Raw genomic sequence first — 24,209 nt, 5'->3', positions numbered from 1 at the left:
AAACATGGATCTCAGCACAAATCTGTGAAGTGCATGTTCTCATTACAACAAAAGTGGACCTAGCAAATGTGAAATAAAAAATTAATTTAGTTTGATAACAGTCTGTTATTCATAAACTTGCATAAAAACTAGTGGTACCCCACGGCACCATATTGGGTACAGTACTATTTCTAACTCATATAAACACAGTCAGGTGATTTCCACAGAAGTCTTTAAGCGGATCGGCGATGTGTTGTGCATTTGAATAAACAAACGCTTTAGAAACCCTGACTTTGAGGTAGTTTATTGGAATGTAACCTGGGGCTGTTCCTGTTCTTGGGGTGGAGAGGTTAACCACAAAACACCTTAGTCAACTACATCTGTCCAGGAATCAACCCCACATACCTTTTTTGTAATTCGACCATTGTGACAAAAATCAGATACTTTCAATAACACCCTCTCTGGAGCTAGAAACTAACCTGAGGCAACACTGCAGTACACTTGGTTGTGTACCGGTTTCGGTTGTTAAGATTTATGTCTTCTGATGCATCACGTTTAGGGTGAATCATGGTTTTGGTGGCATTAAGTTTTAATTCTCTTATTTTTTCAAGATGAGTCACCTAATTTGTCAACACCTGATTGCTATTGAATGGTTTACTTCCATGTCACAAGCCCAACCCATATCTGAACCAAAAGTACATGTGTTGAACTTATTTCCCCTCGTATCTCTGTTTCCCTCGGGTACAGAAACCTTTAGAGAAACTTGCGGCATGCAGCAGGTTTTGGGCGGGTCATCTGGCAGGCACTCATATTGTGTTGAACGCATCTCTATGCAGTGTGGTGCTGCTCTCTGCTGGTTAAACTAGACAAGTGGTTACAACAGCACACAGCTGATTGTAACCATTGACTTCTGTAGTAGGAAAAACAAATATGATGGAATTTAATGGGTACCGTCCACTGTGTGCTTACTATTATTTATCATAATTTAATTCATAATTTATCACTTAGATTAATACTTCCTTAATATTTGTTTTCCTACTATGGAAGGCAATAGTTATGGCAGCTGTGTGCTTACCATCATTTATCAAAATATCTTCATTTTTGTTCATCAGAAAAAACATCATACAAATTTAGAAAAACATGAGGATGAGAAAATGATGACAGAATTTTATTTTTTGGGTGAACTATCCATTTAAATAGAATGAATAATCCTTGATACAGATGAGATGCCCTTACACACCACATCGTTCAATGTAGTGAGACATTTTCTTAAAAATGTGCAGCATAAATTTTGTTTTTTTATATACAGTGCTTAACAAATTTATTAGACCAGTTTATGACAGTTTCACCATTTTGAACACGAGTCAAGAAGATCAAATTTAATTTTGTATGAGGCATTCAAAGTCAGAAATGAATTAAGCGTAACATTTAACCATTGCGACTTATTTTCCTATAGAATTGCAAGTAAATATCTGTAATTGGGCATCTGAATAAAAAAAACTATTTCTGTTTTTCTTGTAAAACAATGAATTTGAAAATTCATGGATAACAAAAGTAATTATAGAAAGTTTTATCAGCAACAATATAAACCAGTGGTTCTCAAACTTTTTCAGCATGCGGCCCCCCTTTTGTATGGTGCATTCCTTCGCACCTCCCCCAAATGAAATTTATGACAAGAAACTGTTTTAAAATTTTTACAGTGTATAGTTTATTTCTAACAAGGGAAATAAATGGCAAGTACCTTCCTTCATATATTATATCTATCGTGTATCAGCTATTACACTGAGCTAACGTTACTGTGTAAAATAAATGTATACAATGTTTATACACTGTAAAAAAACTGCAGCATGAAGTTTAAACAACTTGGTTTTGCAAAACAATTCAACCCACTATTTTAAGTTTTGGCTTAAAAAGTTTACATTACTTATAAATTCAAAATAAATTGTTTAACTACATTTTTTTAAGTTAAAGTATTATAAAAATATGTGTTGATTTAACAAAATGCTGCTTTTTTTTCGAGTGTACAGGTCCTTGATTTCTTGCCTGGCTGCCAAATTTCCCCGCACAGTTGTGATCGATGCTTTCCATCTCCGCTCGTCTTTATCCAACCCAATCATTTTATTTTCAACAAGGTATTTGTTTCAGAGATCTGTTTAGCCACTAGCCAGACTGATAAATAAATACAGCCTGGTAGTTCACTTCGGTTCAGGTGCATAACTGGGACAATTTTTAAATAAATAGCCAACAATACTTTGTATTGGTCAAAAAATATCATGTTCCATGAAGATATTTTGTAAATTCCTTACCGTAAATATATAAAATGTATTTATCATTAGTAATATGTATTGCTATGGACTTCATTGGGACCACTTTAAAGGCGGTATTTTCAATATTTCGCAATATTTTTGCACCCCCAGATTCCAGATTTTCAATATTGTCCTATCCTAACAAAGCATAGATGAATGAAAAGCTTATTTATTCAGCTTTCAGATGATGTATATATCTTGAAAAATTCTCTTATGGCTGGTTTTGCGGTCCAGGGTCACATTATGTTTAATTTACTGTATCACTTCGCTTTTTATTTTCTTGCCAAAATAAACAAATATGTGTATCCAATTATTTACTCATGTGTCAGGTAATAAGCTACACATTGGGGTCCTGATCATCTTGACAGGATGTGCATTATTTTTATCTACATGATTATTCTTGGTTTATCACAGCATTCTGATGGTACTGCTAAACTATATTTTTGTGGTCCCTAAAAAACAAATTATCCTAATTTTGTTTTTTCGATGTCACTCTGAGGTTCCTCTCTACTCACAAAATCAGATAATTTGACTCAAATCAATATTTCATTTCCATATATATATATATTTTTTGTTGTTGGTTGTAACTAGCCATGTAATAATACGATATTAAACCTCTTCAGTATTGAAGTAATGTTTCGAGTTTTAAGTTATGTTACATACACTACCATACACAGTTTTTCCTGTAAGAATGTAAGAGAAAGGAAAACACAATAAATAGAATTATGTACTGTTTTCTCTGAAGAATATAAAAAAACATAAATGGATGAAATGATGTTACAATTATATTAAGATGTTTTCACAACACAATTAAGATTAAAAATATGACTCATGTATGATTGTGTGTGATAAAAATGTGTTAAAGAAAATTTTTGTTTTTCTTTTACAATGTTAAGACACATACATAGTTTAATTTAACATCAAATATAAAGCAGTTACTTTAAAGCAGTTATGACGCATGCAGTTTTAAGACCTCATATTAAGTAAATAACATTAAATATTTGCATGATCTACAACAAAAGCTATAGTCATATAAATGTTAACAAAATATTAAAAACATTTATAGGCTTGCTATTGTTGACCTTTATACATTTTTGTGAAAAACAGGTAGGACTATTACTGAGATCTGTGTCTTTCCCAGCAACACATCACTTTAGATTACTACTCTATCTTAAACCAGTTGATCAGTTAAAGGTCATTTATGGAGTATTTTATGATAAATCCCCATAGCTTTTCATCTGCCCACACTGTAGTTATTAGTTATGTGTGTTTTTTTGCTTCATCTTCTCTAGAGAGAACAATAGCGAGGGTGACCATTACACTTTGATCGATCAGTAACCGAATCCTTGAGACGAGAAAAGCAAGGCTCGTTCATAATGTAATCTTCTGCATCCCAAATCCAATCTAGTTCAGAGTGACCGTGACCCCACATATCTCAAGTCGCTCATTCATCATGCGCTTATAGAATAATTAGCAGTGTTTTGGAAAGAAAGACACTAATGGTTTTCAATTTGGTCTTTTGGCTTAATGCTCTCCGGTTTTTAGCTGAACTCAAATTTTAGAGAAATTCTTCTCAGTAAAATGCAGGGGAATTGCAAAATAATGACGGTCCTAACAGCAAATGCAGGGATCGTAAAAAATCTGTAACAGTTTAGATTACAGTTCTTCCATATGGTAGGAATTGTTAGCTATTTTTAGAGCATTGCAGTCATGGGTTCATCCCAGGGAACACACATATAATGTATACTTTGTAATCCACTGAATTTATCTACTGAATAAACAAATGCAAATGTTACCTTTGTCAAAGCTGAAGTGAGCTTATAATTAACTATGCTTCTACAGTGTTTATTAATGTTAACATTTGTTGAACCACAATAAATTAACATAAACAAACAAGAAACAATTAGATTTGGAAAACCAAAAATGGGTTCTTTCTCTAGAGCCTTTATTTTTAAGAGTGTATACCTGGACTTTAAACAATGCTGGGTTGTTTCAACTCATGGTTGGATCAAATATAGCAAACTCAACTGGATTAAATTAAATCTCGGTCAATTTAGTAACCCACGGTTGGGTCAAATATCTATAGGTTTATTTAAACCAACGCTTGGGCTTGTCCATATTTTACCCAACCATGTATTAAAACAACGCTGGATTTTTTTAGGGTGTGGCCTTGTTGAAATATGCCAGGAAGATTAATAAAAGGTGTAGCAACTCATAATGTAATAACTGCACATAATTTAAAAACTGCACATAACACTCTTAAATAAAATTTAATGTGCTTTACGATGCCATAGAAAAACCTTTTCTCTCTAAATGGTTTTTAAACCCATTGAAATATTCCTTTAATTTTTTTAAGGTCTGTCATGGACCTAGAACCTCATATGTGATACTGTTTGAAAGCTTAGAATGTCTGTTTTCTGCAGAAATGCATCACTTTGACATATTTTGCTGTAAGAAAGATATTTACATTTAATTTACACTACCCCGCCGAGATTGTCCTTCAAAAATAGCAACCTCATAGGTTGTTTGTGCAAGCACCTCATTATGACGTAAAGTGACATTTTAACGGATTAGTGTCCTCTAGCAGTAGTAGCTTATACAACCTGTTGTTACGTTTTAAGGTTTTTGCCTTATACATCGGATTAGACACAATTAATTTTATGAATTTGTAAATATAGAAACAGTTTCATAAAAATGTATAGTTTTAAAGATAATTTGGAGCATCGAACCCCATCCTCACCCTTACCCTAAACCCAACCACTTCTCAATATGAAACACAACACATAAGTAAAAGTATACAGTCAGGTATTTATTGCATAAAACAGTATAAAGGTATTATCAACCATTTGTGTTGCAAACCTTGCGAACTGAAGCTATACGATTACTTTATATGAAGAACTCGGTGATCAAAACGCACAGTCAGATCTCATTCAAACATAAACCAGCATGGCGTAATCGGTCACAAGAGACAATAGCGCTTCACATTCTTAGCTAACGTAATGATGCAATCGGTCACGAGACACACGAGAGCCAATACCTTTACACAATCATAGATGACGTATCATCACTTCTTCTGGCGACAGTTTTTGAATCAGTCTACACCGGATTTGATATTTACAGTGGATTGTCATCACTTTTGCATCTTTTCTTCAAATAAATCAATCGTTTGACCTCGGTGCACTTGGTATATTTTAAAGGGACAATAAGTAGGATTTACACCCATCTAGTGGTGAAATTGTATTTTGCATTCAAACGAATAGTGCTCTCTAGCGCCTCGCCTTTCCAAATGTGTGTTGCAACTACGGTAGCCGTTATGTAATAACTGATCTCATTGTCCATTTCAGCAGGTTCACGTGTTCTGAATGAAAACGCGTTGTGGAAAAGCGTTGGTAGGCTAGTGCTTTTTGTCGCTCTCTGCTATTATAGTTTATCAATTTGGCGGAACAACATGGAAGCCTCCTTGCACTTACCCGTTTAATGTAAGTAAAGAGAAGAAATTCTAAGCTTACAAAGAAAAGTCAGATCACTGACAGAGGTCATTTGACACCAACAAGGACATATTCATGAATAAATACATTGATTTTGATTAATAAAACACTTTAAACCTTACTTACTGTCCCTTTAAGTACATTTTTAAAAGTTGTGACTGTTTTGTATGCTGTGTTTATCATATAATAAATAAATGGGTACGTTATTTGCCCTAAATGCCTGAATAGTGTAATGTGTAATAAGGGTTGGAGAATAGGTTGCATTTTAAGCACATTTGTATCTGAAGAACCCCTTCTGTTTCAAAGAGTTTGTTTAAGGGGTAAAAAGGTTCTTCAGATTAAAAAAATTACACATTTTATTAAAAACTATTCTTTAAAGAACATTTTGACTAAGTGGATCTTTGAAAAACCAAAAAAGGTTCTTCTATGGCATCACTGTGAAGCACATTTTAAGCACCTTTTTAAGAGTAAATGATATAAGTATTGCATTATTATTGTAATGAAATTTTCATAATGTAACAATTTTCTCAAATTATTCAATGTAATATTTTTTACATAATGTAATAAAAGCTTATTACAGTTATGATAATATTTTTTGGTGAGTTTATAATGTAATACATTTCTCATAATGTATGTAATAATTTTTATTACATTATGAGCTCCAGATTTTTATGTTTTGAGAAAATAATTACACTATGAACATTTTATTACAATAACAATGTAATGCATTATGTGCAGTTTTAACATTATTTTATCAATCTAAGCGCATTGTCTAAAGCGCACAGCGCAACGTCTAAATAGGCATGTCCGAATCCACTTTTGCTAATTTAACGACGGGAAAAATGGTTTGTGCGCCGAGCGCATGGTCAAAAAGGGTTGCTACAATTTTTTTAATGAGTAATGGGAGTATTTCGGGCATAACGTGCAATAAACCAATGAGAGTCTCAGCTCTCATCCCCTTTAAAAGCCTGTTGCACTGGCGCTATGTCTAATCCCTATTTATATGACAGACTTTGTAAACTGAAAAACTAAGCGGAGGAAGAAGATCTCCAGTTTAAGATTAATGTTAAATAATTGTGTTGTTTTCACTTGTATTGAAATTGTTATTTTTTGGATTAAAACCTTTAAAACCCGTTTTCTTAGTCATAGAAGTAAAAAAGCAGGCTTGTAATTGCTTTAAATGTATGGCTATCCAATATCATCAAAAAATAATTTACAAGTATGTAAGAAAAGGTTTGTCCTGTAAAAATACTTTATTTGTAACAAACAGGAGATAAAGCACTTGGACAGCGTCACAAGATTTTTTTAGCATTACTTAAAAATGTTTCTCATCTCACCATATCCACAGGTACAGAGTCATCATATACAATAAATCCGTGAGGTAGCATTTTAAAAAACATTTAAAAACAGATGCATTTGTTTAAAGCAAAGCATTTATTTACTTCCCAGGCTACAGGTGAAGCAGGTCTTTGTGCCTTCTAACGTCTCATAATCGGTCCTCATTTATGTCCAAGAGACTCAATAATAATCTTTTACATTCAATCCTTTAATCGTTTATATTTAAAAGCGTTTTTGTGCTGCTGCACATTCATGTATGTGTTAAGCAAACCCACGTTGTCGTCCCGTTTAAGCGCATATTACTAATGTGCTCTTTAAATAACAAAAAAAAAATATTGCGCCATTGACTTTAGACTTTAGCGCAGGTTTTTGTTGGTCAATGGCGTAGTCTATTTTAGTTGCCTCAAAATAGCAACGCGCCAACAATGCGCCTGAACACACCTCGTTTTCAGACCAGAACCCCCATGGGGGCAAAAGGGGGCGCAAATGCATTTGCTTTTTAAACAACGCGGCGCTAAACGTGAAAATTATAATTGCGCAGGGTGGAAATTAGCAAATGACCCTTGCGTCGAGCATTGCGCTGCATTGCGCCGGGTGTAAGATAGAGCCCTATGAGTTTCTACAAAAGCAATATATCTCAACTTGGCCCGAACAGGCCAGGAAAAAAGGTCTTGTCAAACATTGCACTATGAAAACCACTAACCTCATACAGTCATTATTCTTTGTCACAGTTTTGCTTTTTTGAATCCGTCTGATACCTTTAGCTAACACACATTATTTGGGCATGTTAATACACTGCATAATCATGCTGTCAGTAATCCTGCATCCCATTGTATTGAGTTTCTATTCAGTATCTGTTTATATTGTGACCACATAACAAACAGTAGTTTGGTAATAATGTTAATAACCCAGCAGTGACCCATGCAGCGCTCATACCCAATCCTAGTGCTTTTGTCAGCATATTCAGCATACTTTGGTCAACTTTGACCTCAGGGTCAAAGCAGCTGATTATGTCATTCATCCCGCGTGTGCTAAGTAGAAGGGTCAGAAAGGATACGGCAAGGTCAAGGGTGACATATGGTCTCCTCTCATTGGCTAATCTTCTGTTCATCAAGTTTGATCACCTATTAAATATGACAAGCCAAGGTCAAACCGTTGTACAGCTTCAATGAGCAGATCTGTTAGGGCTAAAGCGTGTGTGTGTGTTGTATTAATCCTTGCTTTTATGTTGGCTTAATGCACACAAACGCACACAGACAAAAATGTGCCTTCTTACCCTCGTTCATTTGTTAACTTTGCGTCTCACAAGGTTAATATTTTAATACGATTAATTACTTGAGTAAGTCTAATTAGATTTAAACCCAGGAGAGAAAAGAAAACTCTCTATCTTTTAACACTTGACTGAGTGATATTATTGAGTTTTTATTGCGGACCAAGGCGGAAAAATGCTTTTGTTTTTGCAGTGCGGCTCATATGGGGAACATAAATTATTCGGTATTACTTTATACACCAGGGAGTTTGGAAAGATGCATCAAGGTCATATTGCTGAAACACAACACTTTGCTTTGATTGGTTCTATTACAAACACAATCATATTTCATAACATTAACCCATAAATGGTATTGATTGAATATATACACAGTGATTCCCCTAGGTTTTTAAATCCCACTTATGCTTTGGGGATCAGTACATTATGGCTTGACATGTGTGGAGGCGTATCAGGAAATGGTGGTTATTTGTAGCCTCCATTAGATGTCAGTCCATAAACCAAGAGCCTCTTTTGTAGACTATTATGCTAAACCACAGAAATGCACCAAAACATACACTAGAGTTGTATACTTTATTCATAAACTTGTATAGTGTTGTAATTAATAAATTATTATATTTTGATGAGTCATATATAAGAAGTGTGTTAGATTACATTTACACGACAATGATGTAGTAAGAAATTGAACGTTTTCCCCAACAATGTTTCAGCAGTAACAACAAAACAAGCGGCTTTTGTGGAAAACGGGTAACTTCTGGTCAACTCCGCTAAGAAGAAATAACAACAAAGTCCTTTTAAAGTAAACAGAAACCGGAAGTAAAGTTCCGACCAGACATGTAATGGCGTCATAGCATGTGCATCCGAGGAAACGGTCTATACCGATGCATAAAGCGTAGAGTATAGTCTGTTTTTTATGTGTATGCGAACATGCATGCAGTGCCGAATGCACAGCCTTGCAAAATATAGTTTATTTGATTTGTACGTGTACACAGACGTTTGATGCATGTGCATTGCGCAAAAAATCCGGTGGTGCGTGTATAGTACGCATGCACTCTTCCGACAACGAAAATAACCCTTGGATAAAGTACAGATATTTGAAAAATGCTTTTAAATAAAGTAAAAATACTTGAGTACTTTATTCAATTCAATTAAATTAAATTTTATTTATATAGCGCTTTTCATAATAGTTAATTGTTTCAAAGCAGCTTTACATTAATAGGAGCAGTGAAAAGCACAGAAAAACGACAGATAGCACAACATAATACACGATAGCACAAGCAGCTAAATTTGCTGCGGCTATGAATCAACATTATAAGCAAGCGTATTACTAATGTAACGTATAGAAGATGGTGCTAAGTTAAGCCCAAGAAGGCTGCCTCCCCGGGTTGAAAAACCCCCTAGGAGAATTTAGCCGGGGAAATAAAAAAAGGTCCTAGGAGGAAAAAACCCTTAGTATATCTCACACACACACACACACACACATATATACGGATAGAGAGATTAAGCGGAGATAAAGCGGGTTCTGCTGGTGATCGTTGGTCAGGCATCAGCTGGGCATCACGTTGAAGGACGGCCAGTAGATCAGAGGTGTCATAAAAGCGTGGATAAGCTTCTCTGCATCAGGTGTAGACAGTATATTTTTGAGATATTTCTAAGATAGAAGAATGCTGTGCGGCAGACGTTGCCGATATTACTATCGAAGGATAAGTTGCTGTCAAACATCTTTACACCTCTGATTACTACAAGTGACACTGGACTAATAAAGCCGCACAATTTTGTAAGCGTTAATAAACTTAGTATTTTGAGTAGTACAAGTACAGTCCTATAGACCAGTGGTTCCCAAATCCAGTCCTCAGGACCCCCCTCCCAGCATGTTTTAGATGTCTCCTTATGTAGCCTGATGAGTGGAATCAGGTGTTTCATATAAGGAGACATCTAAAAGATGTCCTGGGAGGGGGGCCGAGGATTTGGGAACCACTGGACCTTCGTTGTTTTGGTTGTCAAGTTATACGCATGCACATGACGTTAACGTTTTCAGAGGTTTGAATTTTTGGCATTTACTCGGAAATGAAAACGTTGTCATTTTTGGTGAAGCTCCTTTCAGAAGTTTGCGTTTTGCGACAAACAGCCAAAACGCATAAAAAGTTTTTAGTTTTAAATTGTCACATTATTTACATGTACATACAAAATGAAATTTAACTTTACAGTCCTTTTGGCCCAAGGTTGTAAAAGTGAATTTTGAAAATATTTTTTTGTAAAAATACAACAGGTAATTTAATTCTTATCACCATTTAAAAGAACTGTCAATATTTTTTAGTGTATTTAACTCTTACTGGTCCTGCTCTGTTTTTTGCATAACATTTTATTCAATTTAAATAAAAAAATTTCATGACTTGTCTATAAAATTTCTAATGGATGCAGTATAACACCTCTTTAAAGTCCGCTTGCTATACGGCAAAAATAGACTGCACAGCATCTGCAAAGGACTAGACATACCACATCCACGTGCAGTGTGAATGCTCTTAAAAATACACAGCGCATACACACTGCAAATTTAGTATTTGTAAAACAGACATAAGAAGACTGCGATGTTTGGCTGGAATTGTAAGGACTGCCTTTGTATGATCTTTGTTTTCCTTAACACATAACTTAAAATCCCATTATAATGGTGCTTCAGGTGCGGATCCCTTAGGGCTGACCCCTGTAGTCAAAATAACTCATTTTATTGGTCAACTTCATGCTTTCTCATGCTTCATGAGAAAAAAACCTTTAATATAAATTATATATAAATATAGATTTTAACATAAAGAGCACAATAAGGAGGAGTATTTCATTTACATTTCTTTATTTCGCAGACGGTTTTATCCAGAGCAACTTACAAAAGATTTTCGACTGTAATCATTTTATTTGATGTTTTAAACAAGTAGGTGGTTTTAAAAGAGAAGACAGAACATTTCCTAACTTTTAAATAACTTGTATATAAACCTGAACAGTTTGATCAGTAGAACATCTGCCTATAATTTTAACACATATTCACTATCAAAATGTGTTATTGAAAACTCTGATTTTATATTTTTTCATTAATTTCAATAGTACGACTTGTGTTATTTTAAACTTTCTATAACTATTCTTCCAATTTTGCCATGTCATTGCTTATCTCAAGCATTGTTTGTTGAACACTGTGCTTAGTTTGCATAGTCTTGGTTTAATTAAATTCAGTTTAGCCCCAATACCTCATGCTGGGAAAAACTGTATGCCAAGGTTTAAAGCTCAGTGTGGTTTCCCTAATACTGTTATGTTGCAGGAATTGCATCTGAAAAAGGTCTTTGGGAAATGTTTTGTGGCAATTTTATTAAGTTTTGTTTCAAACTCAGGCAACTAGTTATATGCAGATTTTTAAAAGAAATAAGATTGCGATAGTAATGCACCTTAGTAAACTTTTTGCCCTTGAATGTTCTTATCCAGAAGATAAAATTATTGCATTTTAAGCCTGTTGATGTGGAAATGCTAATGCTAGTGTTGTAATTCCCTAACAGTGTTTTTAGGTCAGGTTGTGTCTGAGCATATGGTGAAGACTCTGTCAGGAGGTATTACTGCATGGTAATCTGGGAAATGACACACTGCCTGTGGAATCGCAAGGTTTCGTGTTGTGAAAACATTTGTTGTGCTGTAATATTAGTTCCTTTATTTTACCCTTCACACGAGGCACGTTTTTGTTATTATTGCCAACAACAGAGTGCTTGCTTTTACAACACTGTTCCTACCTTCACTTATTTATTACAGTAATCAGGTGATTCTCACGAAAACTTGGTTTTAAAAATGTCAAGCATGAAAATGTAAAAATTGCTTAAATTTACTTTTTTTCCCACCAGACATTGAAAAACAAAGTCTGGAGTAAATGGGAACATTAATTTAAAAACTTTTACTCATCATTTAACACTTTTTGTAACATAATTTAAAAAAATGAGTCCTAAAAAATCTCATTACCGCAACAGTCAGAAAACATCAACACTGACATATTTTCAAAATGACATGACAAACCTGAAAGAACATAATTTGGAGATTCTGCACATGCATTTAAAATCAAAGTATTATGCTTCTATTAATTAAATTAACATTTAATAAGCATCTGTTGCGGTAATGATAATCAAAATGTCGTGTAAGCATTCTGACAAGACAATATTTCAAATTAACTGTAAAAAATGATCTTACCTGGTAGCCATCTTGAACTGGTCCATGTGCTTGGTCACTCAAAATCAAACTTCATTAAAATTCTGTATGTGTGCTTAAACTGTTCTCAAAAAGTGTTGCGGAGGATGAGAACATCAGGCATGGACAAATAATTTTCCTAATTTTTCTTCATTATTATTATTATACATGAATATTCATTAAATATTTTTTCTGTCATCTAAAGTAGTCTAGCAAAACATCCATTTATTTTTTTTCTTAATATTTTTGTGTTAATTTGATTAAATTACAACATAACGCATGTTCAAACACAGCCGGACACATTGCGGTAATGAGAATTTCAGCAGAAAATGAGATAAAATTTCCAATTATAAATTCTTATGTTGAAATCACACATTATGCAAGGTAGAACACAGTATTGTGTTAATTCTGATGCTTTTTAATGTTACTATATTACACATTTTAAAGCTAAAATCATTAGTGCCGTGGTGTTTCAATGGTTTCGTGAGAATCACCCAATCATGGCTTACACCAAAATACAGTAGTTTGTTACTACTGTAAAATAAATATCTCCATATGCCAGTGAAAGAGATTATAAAAATCTTGGCTATTTTTATTTCCCTTTTGTGCCAAAAATTTTGCAAACTATGACAAATTTTTGAAAGGCTGAATGGGTATAAGCAATAAGATTATTCACCTTTATTAAACACATTCACAATGATCAGGCTAAAATGGTCATCTATTTGTCTGAGGTCACTCCCCATGTCAATATTGGATGTTTGGAAGTAGCTTATATTTTTAAACATGTTTGGATTTGACCGACAAGAGAAGCCATTTAGAGACAAAAGTCCCAACTGTGTCATTGTGATTCCTGAGCGTCAGAAAATCTCCAGCGCGCCTGCAGATAATTAAATGCATTTAGCTTATGTGTCATCGGTAGCCCAAGGGTCAAACCCAGCCGTGCCGTGACAGCTGCAGCCGAAACTTGAACCTCCTCCGACTTCATACTCGACTACACCCACCCGTCCTCACCTCTACATGACAAAGTCCAGCACAACCCTCCTTCTCCTCCCGCTAACCCCCTCCCTGATTCTGCTGTTGCATTTGAATGTGAAAAGCCTCTTATGTGTGGCTCAGGGAGGGGAGGCTTTAGCTTTAGCAAGAGGGCTAATGCTATCATACAGGCTTGAACCGGATTGGCTCGGAATACGGGTCTGGGTTGCTGTAAGCACCTATGAAGTATACTCCCTCAAAATCAATAAAGATTGAGAAAACCGTATATATTTTCTAGAAAAGGCAACTATGGTGAGGTTTAAATTGGATTTTAAAATGAAATCTGTAATTTAAATTTACATTGCATTTACATTCATGCATTTGGCAGACACTTTCATCCAAAGCAACTTTCAAGCTTTTGTATTTTTTGTGTGTGTGTGTGTTCCATGGGATTTGAACCTGTAACCATTGCATTGTTAATGCAGTGCTTTACTAAAATGCTTTGAGCCACAGGGACACAATGGATTTAATTGTTTGTAAAGCTTTATAAAACACAAAGACCATCTAGATTAATCATGTGTGTGGCAAACAGAATGATATTTTTATATTTTTGTATTCACCTACACAAATTGATCATTTGTCACATAGAGCTGCATGAACATTATGTCATATAAGTTTAATTGAGCATGTGGTTGTGTAACATTTACAGCATATTCACAATTGTTTATCTATTTGGCAGTCGCTTGCGTAACTTAGACAATTTGACTTATGGTCCATAGCAAATCGTGCTCCTAAAATTAATTTTTTAGTCTTTTAAAAAAGATGTAATGCATATTTTTCAGTCAGGAACAATGGGTTTAAAATGTTTTGTTTATTGTAACATTTCACTACAAGTAAATGTTTTTATTTTACAATATTTTAAAATGTCAGGTGGTACAACCAATCATAGTGTGTTTGCCAGAAAAGTTTAAATGTGCTCCCTGTGTCATGCTGATTGTTTGTTTATTTGATAACGGCATTTTAAATTATTATTCTAAAAGTGTAAATCAACTTTACCATAAAACTAACATTTGAGAAATATACTTTTTTAAATATTGTTTTTTACATTTAGAATAATGATTATAGACAACTTAACTGAAAAAAATAGTTAAATTAATCATTATTAAAAATATTTAGCTTATTGTTTATTCTTAGGGGCATTCATAGCAGTTGCGCCTTTTGACTTTCTGGTTGCACCAACTGACCTCTGCAATGAATTTACATTTTAACAGACTTCTGCTTGAATGCTGGTATACGTTTTTGCCTGTGATATCAAATTTATAAATATCCTTTTTAATACAATTAAAATGTGTTTGATGAAATAGCATTTTTTTCTAGTTTTACATTGGTTGTACCACCTGACACAGAAAGTTTACCCAGCCTACCTATTACATTAAATTGTAAAATTTGCTATTTTTTCAGCAAACTTTTCATTCAGCCATAAAGACCACCTGTGGATGATGTTATGTTTTTTTTATATAGCACTTTTCACAATTGTTTACACTGTAAAAACTTAGCTGTAATTATGCAGCTGGTTCCCAGTAACTTACTGTAGAAGATAAAGACTGAAAATGTTTCATGTTTATTTAACTTTGAACAAACTGTTGCCAGTAAATAACATAAATGTAAAATCTACAGCTAGTTGCCAGTAATACCAAGTAATACTGTAATTTCTACAGAAATTTTTTACAGTGTAATTGTTTCAAAGCAGCTTTACATTAATAGATGCAGGAAACAGAAAAATCCTAAAACAAGATTAATAAGTGTAGTAAAAGTGTTACATATATAAGAGGGTGCTTAGTTAAGCCAATGTCAGCAGACTCCCCAGGGGTTGAAAAAACATAGTTATACTACGGTAGTTAAGTTCTTAATAAAAGGCTTATGATTTTGGTTGTACTTTAACATTTGGGAACATCCAAATTGTTGGACATAAGTTTTTCAATTATCATAACATCCCAAATTTGTTTGTAGGAAAGGTTTCAAAAAGTAAAATAATGCCAAAGTATCTTTTTGAATTTTTAACACCTTTTTACCAGTTGTCTTAAACTGCTAATTTGTACAAACAGTTGCCCCGTCTGACATTTTACAAGTTTAAAATACCAAAACAAAAATTTGTATTTATTATTAAAAATTAATGGAAAAGTATATTTAAACTAAAAAGTACGTGCAATAAATGTATCAAGCCATTTTTTAGTACACAATTCTCATGGACACAAAAATACCACACAAAATTGTCGACCGGCTGCAGTTACTGCTCAAACTTGACAACAAAACAGCTCAATTTCATCCACGTTCACATTCGCAGCCTTTTTTTGCACTTTGCTGGCTTTGAAAGAACTGAAGAAGAGAAAGGTAGAGCGAGTAAGAGAGTCAGAGGGAGGGGGTTTGCATTGTTCAGCAGGAGGGGAAAATAGGGCTATCAATTCCACTCAGATAACCCCCGCATTGCCATTGGCCCTCCGGCCACACCGTGACCCCTGGGGCCTGAACTCGGCGGTCATGTGACCGGGCTGAAACTGACCAGCGGGGCTGAGCCTGTGAGGAGGTTCAGTGAGAGTCAGAGGAGGAAGCTGTGAGGTAGGAGCAGGAGAGCATGAGGCCTGTAATGTTCCTCAGAAGGATACACGTATGAATGGATGACAGGGAGATCGGGCGAGACATGAGATGGATTCGTGGGAAGGTAAGAGAAGGACAAAAGGACGGATGCTTTAATTAGCTGATCTGAGATCACATTACCGTTGATGTGCGTTTGGTGAGAGAGGCTGTTTTAATGAGGCGGTCATTGCTGATCTCAGATCGCTTAATGTTGTATTTCATGTAAAGTTAATGGCAAAACGCATGATGGTTTAGCTTCTGTTCGGTTTCTGTACTTTAACTGTGTATCTTTGCTAAAGATGTTGTGAGGGTTTTGATGGTAGATTTTATTTAAAGTCGTGTCACAGATATTTATTCATTATAAATGATGTGGAATTTATAAATGTTTGGTGCAGCATTTTAATGAGATTAAAAAATGCATAAAATGTGTTTAGATAATAGCTGAAATAATATTTATTACATTTTATCCTTTTTTTATTGTAGTATATACAGTTGTAATACTGTAGATGGAGATCTACTTAGTACTGAATTATTTCTGTTTGTTTACTTGTTTATGATATCAGCCTTTTGACAAACATTAGATCAGACTCAATTTGCATATAGTTTCATGTTATTTTGGGATGTTGTTTTGCTTTCTGACTGTGTGATCGGTCTAACTATATCGTTCGAGTATATACTACTACATGCGACTATCTAGCCAATAAGTAACAGATTTTGTACAACACTGTATATTTTATTGCTTGTAGCACACCAATAATGGTATAATTTTTTCAATGCTCATGTTTGTGTATTTAGTATGTTTATGGTGGTAGTGGGCACAGTGTGGTATGCGGGCTGCGGCCCATCTGGAAAAGGTTTTCTGGTGTTGAGCAGGCAGCTGTCTTCATGTGATGGTGAGCGGGGGTCAGCGTGACTCCACGCTCATCTGGTTAAACCCCCGATACTCACATACACATACAAAACCCCCATGGGCCCTACGTGGGTTTATCACTGTAGCCCAAACTTCACCCCACAGTCATCTAGATTTTATCAGTCGGCCCACAAAACTGTATCTAAGTGCGCTCTGTAATGATTATATATCTCACACACTTTGATAAAATGATAAACAATGATGTATTTAAGACAGTAGCCTTTTCTTCTCATTGTTTGGCCTTGGACCTTGACACTTAAGCATCTTTTTAAAATCAATGCCTTTAACCATTCGACAAAATGGCTCTCCATCGAATTATTCACGCTTGTTGTTTTTACTCATCGTTCCTAGGCATTCGAAAGTGTGGACTGTCACATTGAACGCAGACGTGCTGGCTACTGTATAAATGTGGTATTAGTTTTTTTGCCTTGTGTTAGTTTTAAGCAGATTTTAGCTGTCTCATTACCTTCCTCAAAAGGTGGTGTGAAAATGCGCTCGCATAATGATGAAAGGTGTGAATGGTTCTTCTTACTTATTTGTCAGATCTTTAAGTCTCGGCCTCATTTACTTGGTTGAGTTTCTTTCATCAAATTCATACTAAGTCAGGAAAAGTGTGAATCGTGCAAACTTCACCTATTGTGTGTGTTTTGTAGCTCAAATATACAAACATGTTAATATGTAGAAATGTGAGGTTACAGTAAAGATGGATATATGTGCTAGTTGTGCCAATAGTTATGCCAGCTTTAAGGAGTACAGTTAAAGTGTTAACAGACAAATGTGCGTACGGACGTTTTTACAAACAAATCAGGATTCAACAAAAACTTTTCTTTTAAATCTACCCAAAAATGTAAGAAAAACTTGAACCACACAAATGCAATAATCATGAACAAGGAAAAATAGATATCAATTATATAACACAGATGGGTGATTCTCACAAAATCCAGGTTTAGAAGGTGTCCATCAGATTTAAAAAAAATATTTTTTGCACATATAAGAGTCTGAACTTACTATAACCATTATTTTTAGGGGATTTAAAAAATATTTCCTATAGAATTATTTAAATCTTTTAGATTATCATTATAAAAATTATCATTACCGCAACATGATATTATATATATGCATTTACAAACTCATGTTTCGGTAATGAGAACTAAAAAGTTATGTAGGTACTATGACAAACAAAATTTCAACTTTTATCTGGAGAAAAAAAATAAGAACTGCTTACCTGGTAGCCATCTTGAGGGGTGAAAATGTTAGTTCACAGAGGGCTTAAACAATGATTGAAAATTGTTGTGGAGGATCAGAAAATTGCTCTTGGACACATTTTTATTCCTTATTATTGTCTCTACATTTACCATGATCACCAAATACCACGTTTCTTTACTGTAAGTGTTTATCGTATAACATGCACTGAAGCTTTTTATTTTTTAGATTTTTTAATTTTAAATATTTCCATGTCAAAGAACCCAAATCCAGTCATGGGCACGTTGCGGTAATGAACATTTTCCTTTTAAATTTGGAAAAACAACAAAATTGGTTTGTATGATGTCATTTGAAATCATGTGCAAAATAGTACATGAAGAGATGTTTGTAACTGTATCTTCTTATTTTATAACTCTTACTTTTTAATTTACTTTTTTTATCAAAATGTTTCGCGAGAATCACCCAGATATATATTATAGGGTTATTTTTCCTTTTTCATGATAATTGCATACATGTGGTATACTTTTTTGGCTACATTTAGAATAAAATTTTAGTATGGCATGCTTTGTGAATTAGACCCTTTCTTGTCAATTTTCAATAATTTTCAGTAAATTTTACATCATTAAATTGTAATATTTATATATACCATATATTTAAATGATATATATACCGTTGAATCACTATTAACCACTTATGCAATGGCCATTAAATGACCCATATTGGTATTTATCTCAGTTATTGTGTAATCTCAGCAAGAGACTATAAAAAATAAAGGTTTGCATATGGCTCTGGGTGGCATTTTGAGATCACTGTGGCTTTGTAAATGAATTTGATTGTAACTCGATCAGAGTATTATGCCGGAGGCAGAATATGTTCAAGGGTGGTATGTGAAAACACTATTGTTTGTGTGTGTGTTGGGGGGAGGTCTGAAAGCACTGTACATAATAACTTAACCTCCTCCTAATCCTATTCGACTGCCGCCCATCTCTGTTCTTATTGTTTCCGGTTGAGGGTGGCCATCATTTCGGGTCTTCACTCATCCTCCTGTGTCTCTCTCTCTCCTTAAACCTTCTGTCTGTCCTTCCTCTTTCTTTAGCGGTTTTTCCATACGTTTTCCCCAAGCTTCATTCGTCACTCACTTATGCAGGAAGTCACCTCTGTGGCGGAGGAGGGTGGACATGGGGGTTGTCGTGGGGTATTTGTGTGTTTGTGTGTGCGAATACACACGGGGGAGGGGACTTTAAGCTACGTGAAGATCAATAACAGCAGAGAAGGTCATTAGAAAAGGTTCAACAATCCAGGTTTAAATTTAGTCGCTGTTTAAGAAGTAGCCTGTTTACACACCTATAAATTTGGCTGTATTTATAACTACACAACAGATGTTATTAAAGGGATAGGTTACACAAAAATGAAAGTTCTGTCATTATTTTCTCTCTCTCATGTTGTTACAAACCTGTATTCATTTCTTTGTTCTGATAAACACGAAGGAATATATTTTAAAGAATGTCCGTAACCGTTCATGAACACCTTTCACTCTCATAGTATTCTTTTTTCCAACTATGGAAGTGAATGGGGCTCATGATTGGTTTAGTTACAACTATTTTTTTTAAATATCTTCCTTTGTGTTCATCAGAAATTTATACAGGTTTGTAACAACGTGAGGGTGAAAAAATAATGACAAAATTTTCATTTTGGGTGAACTATCCCTTTAATGTTGCAGTGAAGTCAACTTGGCGACCATGGTTGATTCTTAAAGGGATAGTTCACCCAAAAATGAAAACTCTGTCATCATTTTCTCACCCTCATGTTGATACAAACCTGTATTCATTTCTTTGTTCTGATAAACATGAAGGAATATATTTTAAAGAATGTCCGTAACCGTTCATGAACACCATTCACTTCCATAGTATTCTTTTTTCCAACTATGGAAGTGAATAGGGCCTCTGATCGGTTTGGTTACAAATATTCCCCAAAATATCTTTGTGTTTTTTAGAACAAAGAAATTTATACAGGTTTGTGACAACATGAGGGTGAAAAAATGATGACAGAATTTTTATTTTTGGGTGAACTTTCCCTTTAATGTTGCAGTGAAGTCAACCTAGCGAGCATGAAGTTGATTCTTAAAGGGACAGTTCACCCAAAAATGAAAACTTTGTCATCATTTTCTCACCCTCCTGTTGATACAAACCTGTAATAACGGATAAACATGAAAGAAAGATATTTTGAGGAATGTTCGTAATTAAATAGTTCATTCGATAGTATTCTTTTTTCCTACTATGAAAGTGAATGGGGCTTACAGACATTTCTCAAAATATCTTCCTTTGTGTTTATCAGAACAAAGAAATGTATACAGATTTGTAACAACGTGAGAGTGGGTAAATGATGACAGAACTTTCATTTTTGGGTGAACTATCCCTTTAATATCCTTTAAAAAAAGGAGTTGCCCTGATTTATCGCAACATCTATTTTTATTCTGTACATACTGTAGCTCAAAATCTTTGGGGTTTATGCTGGTACGCAACATTAGTGTTAAACTGTAAAATGTAATCCGATAAGTCACGTATGAACACCCCTTTTCCGCAGTGAAAATCACTTCAGTTAATGAAATTAATAAAATGCAGAAAAGAATTAAATTAAAAATAAGGTTGTGGACGCATACGGCCTTGATCTGCTGCTGAAGGTGCTGAGAAAATGATGTCTTTGTGATTCTTGGTCTTTATGTTAGTGTCTCTATTTACGATTTATAATAGGGAGTCTTTCTGCATCTGAATTCAGCTTTTAGTGCGACCACTTGAGACTTCTGATGAATGATTTGTTGAAATTGCAAAACCGAGGTTATGACTGTATTCATTTGCAATTCAAATCCGTAATTCGTGTTTTAAGAATGGGCTGTGTAGAACTTGGATCGGGTGAGCTAAGAATAACATCTGCCCTAGTGATGAGAGATCAATAGGGCTTGGTGTCTTGTGTAATGTTTGCAGATATTTCAGGTTTTGATGTTCTTTATCCACTGATGGCCCTTATTGACTTTGTTAAGCTAACTATAGACGCTGCTGAGAGGCCAACAATGCAGAAGATGTCGAAACCCGCGATGTGGATGAACGCGTCAATATTCTGGTGTAACTTGGCTCGCAACCTCTCTAATGCCGTTTTGCAAGCGAGAGTCCAATTTTCACTTTTGCTTCAAGTTTTAGATAATTAATCATGTGGGATGTTTATAGCCCAGTTTTATCGTTGTGATAATTCGACAACATTCAATAAAATCTGTGATGATTGCGATAGTTCATCCAAAAGTGAAAGCTCTGTCATCATTTACTCACCCTCATGTTGGTCTCAACCTGTATAAGTTTATTTATTCTGTTGAATACAAATGAAGATATTTAATAGATGACCCATTGACTTCCATAACATTTGTTTTTTTTCTACTATGGAAGTCAGTGGGTACCATCAACTGTACCAAATATTTTTATATTTTCAAAATAAAAAAACTCAAGAGTAAATTAAGACATAGATTTCATTTTTGTGGGTGAACTATACCTTTAAATCTGCAAAAAAAAAATAAGTCCAGGTGACTGAATGGATGGTTGTTAAATTCTTTAGGATGCATTAACACGAAGCACAAAGCTTTTGTTAAAGCCGCAGGATTAATTCAGAATGGTTTGCTTTACATTAAGACTCAGTCTCGGTGTAATTACCAAATGCTAATTCTTGGCCTCTTGTAATGGTTATTAGATACTACAGTGTGCTGGTCATGGGGGTTGGGGAGTTTGGGGTGGAGAGTTTATTCTCATTCCTTTTTTCTTTAAAAAAAAAATTGAGCTAGCCATGACTCTGAAAGTGTGGACCCCCGAACATTACCATAACACTGTCCAGCTATACACTGTAAAAAATGCAGAATAAAGTTAAAACAACTTGATTATGCAAGTCAATTCAACCCACTATTTTAAGTTTTGACTTGTGATAAGATGACATAACAAGTTGAAATTGTTTAACTTAATTTGTTAAGTTAAAGTAGCATAAAATATATGTTGATTGAATATAACTTTTTACCATGTAGAAGTGGTCAACAGAGAGGGGATAGACCGTGCTCTTAAAAACAGTCAGGATAGAAAAGTACTTCTGATTTTACTACACTGTAAATGACTTTGCTGCCTTAAATTTTTTATTTTAATCATCTTAGATTTATAAATCATTACTACTACTATTTATGTTGAGTAGAGATGAGTTGTTATAACTTATTAAATTCAGTTGAAATAAGTTAACTTCATTTTACAAGTTGTTGCAACTCAAATCTTGTCAAGATAAATATTAGTAAGTTGAAATGACTTGTAAATCTGAGTTGATTCAATTTAAGATTTTTAAAAGTTACATTTGCAATATTAAATGTATTTAATTATGTTTTAGAGCACAGCTGTTAATCATTTTCTGATTTTAATGATGCACTCGATTTACTGATCAATTACTGTACATTTGATGAGTTAATTATCTTCAAGAAATGACAGGCATGCATACAGACTAAAGGGCAGCGAATGTAGAGAAAGAAAAGATAAATCCAGTTGTTGAGATGAGAGGTATGCATAAAGAGTGGAAAAGTACCACAAAGCCCCCCGACCTGCTCAGTTGGAGTTGATTGTAATGGAAACGAAAGACAAAGCCTTCAGTAGACCTCTGTGTTTCTCTTCTTGAGCCCATCCTCCGCTCACTACCCACCATCATCTGCTTGGCCTCCCATCCTCCGCCCCTTAAATACACACACCTGCCCGGACACATGGCGATTCCCTTACCACAGGTTATTTATATGAAAAGTAACATATAGTTTTTAGTATTAATACTACACTGAAAAAAATTTTAATTCAAAAGTTTTTTATTAATTTTTTTTCACATTTTTTGTTTAAATGTAGCTTAAATAAATTGATTGCAACCACTTACCTTAACATTTTTGAGTAAATTGAATTAATCATTTTTTTCAGTGTACAGTACTACAAAAATGTATTTATTTTTGTCTTATTTTTTAATAAACAACAAATATCTAAAAAAAAAAGTTAAAGTGAGATGCATTTAATTGGGAAGCTAAATAAGATATTTAGATTTAAAATTGTTTGACATTGATTGTACTGCTGTATTAGCCAGGACACTACTGTGAAGGATTAAAAAAAAATTCTGGTGAAATTAAGCTTAAATAAATAAAGTCTTGTTTTCTAAATATATATATATATTGAGTTAATGCTTAAAAACTTGAATGAAGGTTTTACTTCTTTATTAAGATTCAATTTTATTTTTCTTGCCCCGTTTTTGTTATTTTTTATGCATAAACTTACTTAATTTTGATATATTTTTATAAGAATATATCTTTGGTAATTGTGCTTCTCAAGTAAATGTATATCAATTCAGATTTTTTGACAAAAATACAATTGTAGTGAGTACTGTTAAGTTTGAATAAATGTATGGTAAAATGCAAGAAATATTAAACGCTTAAAATGCTTTTAGGTACAGTATGTTCATATGTTCTTTGGTTGCTTATTTGATTTTACTCATTTTTATGATGAAACTATAAAAAGTGTTTTGAACATTTTGATACTGTATTTGTTTTGTACTGTACATTTCAGTTCTCTTTAAATGGCCATTAAAAGCTTACTATGGGTTTTGTCATCAGAGATGGAAACTTTTCACCAGCGTGTTATCAGTGATTGTAGTGTTTTAAACCTCAGGCTCTGTTTCCTGCAAGTTTGGAATGAAACCAGGCCTGACCTCAGGGTAACAATGCAGGTTTTAATAGGTGCCATGGGGGGTCTCATGACTGTGTGTATGGGAGGTGGGGGAATCTTGCCCCAAGACAAGAGAAACGACTCTGATTAAGACCAAAACCTGATTTTTTTTATTTCAACATACAAGTTTCTCTCAGA

General features: G+C 34.3%; 1 protein-coding gene across 2 annotated transcripts in view; it reads left to right on the top strand.

Moving 5' to 3' along the window:
• nr6a1a (nuclear receptor subfamily 6, group A, member 1a) overlaps positions 1 to 24,209 on the top strand; it is a 113,563-nt gene that overhangs the window by 67,963 nt on the left and 21,391 nt on the right. The window contains exon 1 of one of the 2 annotated variants that reach the window (XM_055168136.2): positions 16,014 to 16,278. The exons of the other annotated variant lie outside the window; for it this stretch is intronic. Within the exon in view, the coding sequence (XP_055024111.1) occupies positions 16,263 to 16,278 (16 nt within the window). The 5' untranslated portion in view covers positions 16,014 to 16,262. Of the gene's footprint in view, positions 1 to 16,013; positions 16,279 to 24,209 lie in introns of those variants that run through there. 2 annotated transcript variants of the gene reach the window in all.

This window comes from Misgurnus anguillicaudatus, chromosome 5 (assembly GCF_027580225.2).
Source record: "Misgurnus anguillicaudatus chromosome 5, ASM2758022v2, whole genome shotgun sequence".
Classification (NCBI taxonomy): Eukaryota; Metazoa; Chordata; class Actinopteri; order Cypriniformes; family Cobitidae; genus Misgurnus; species Misgurnus anguillicaudatus.
This window is presented reverse-complemented; position numbering and strand designations above follow the sequence as displayed.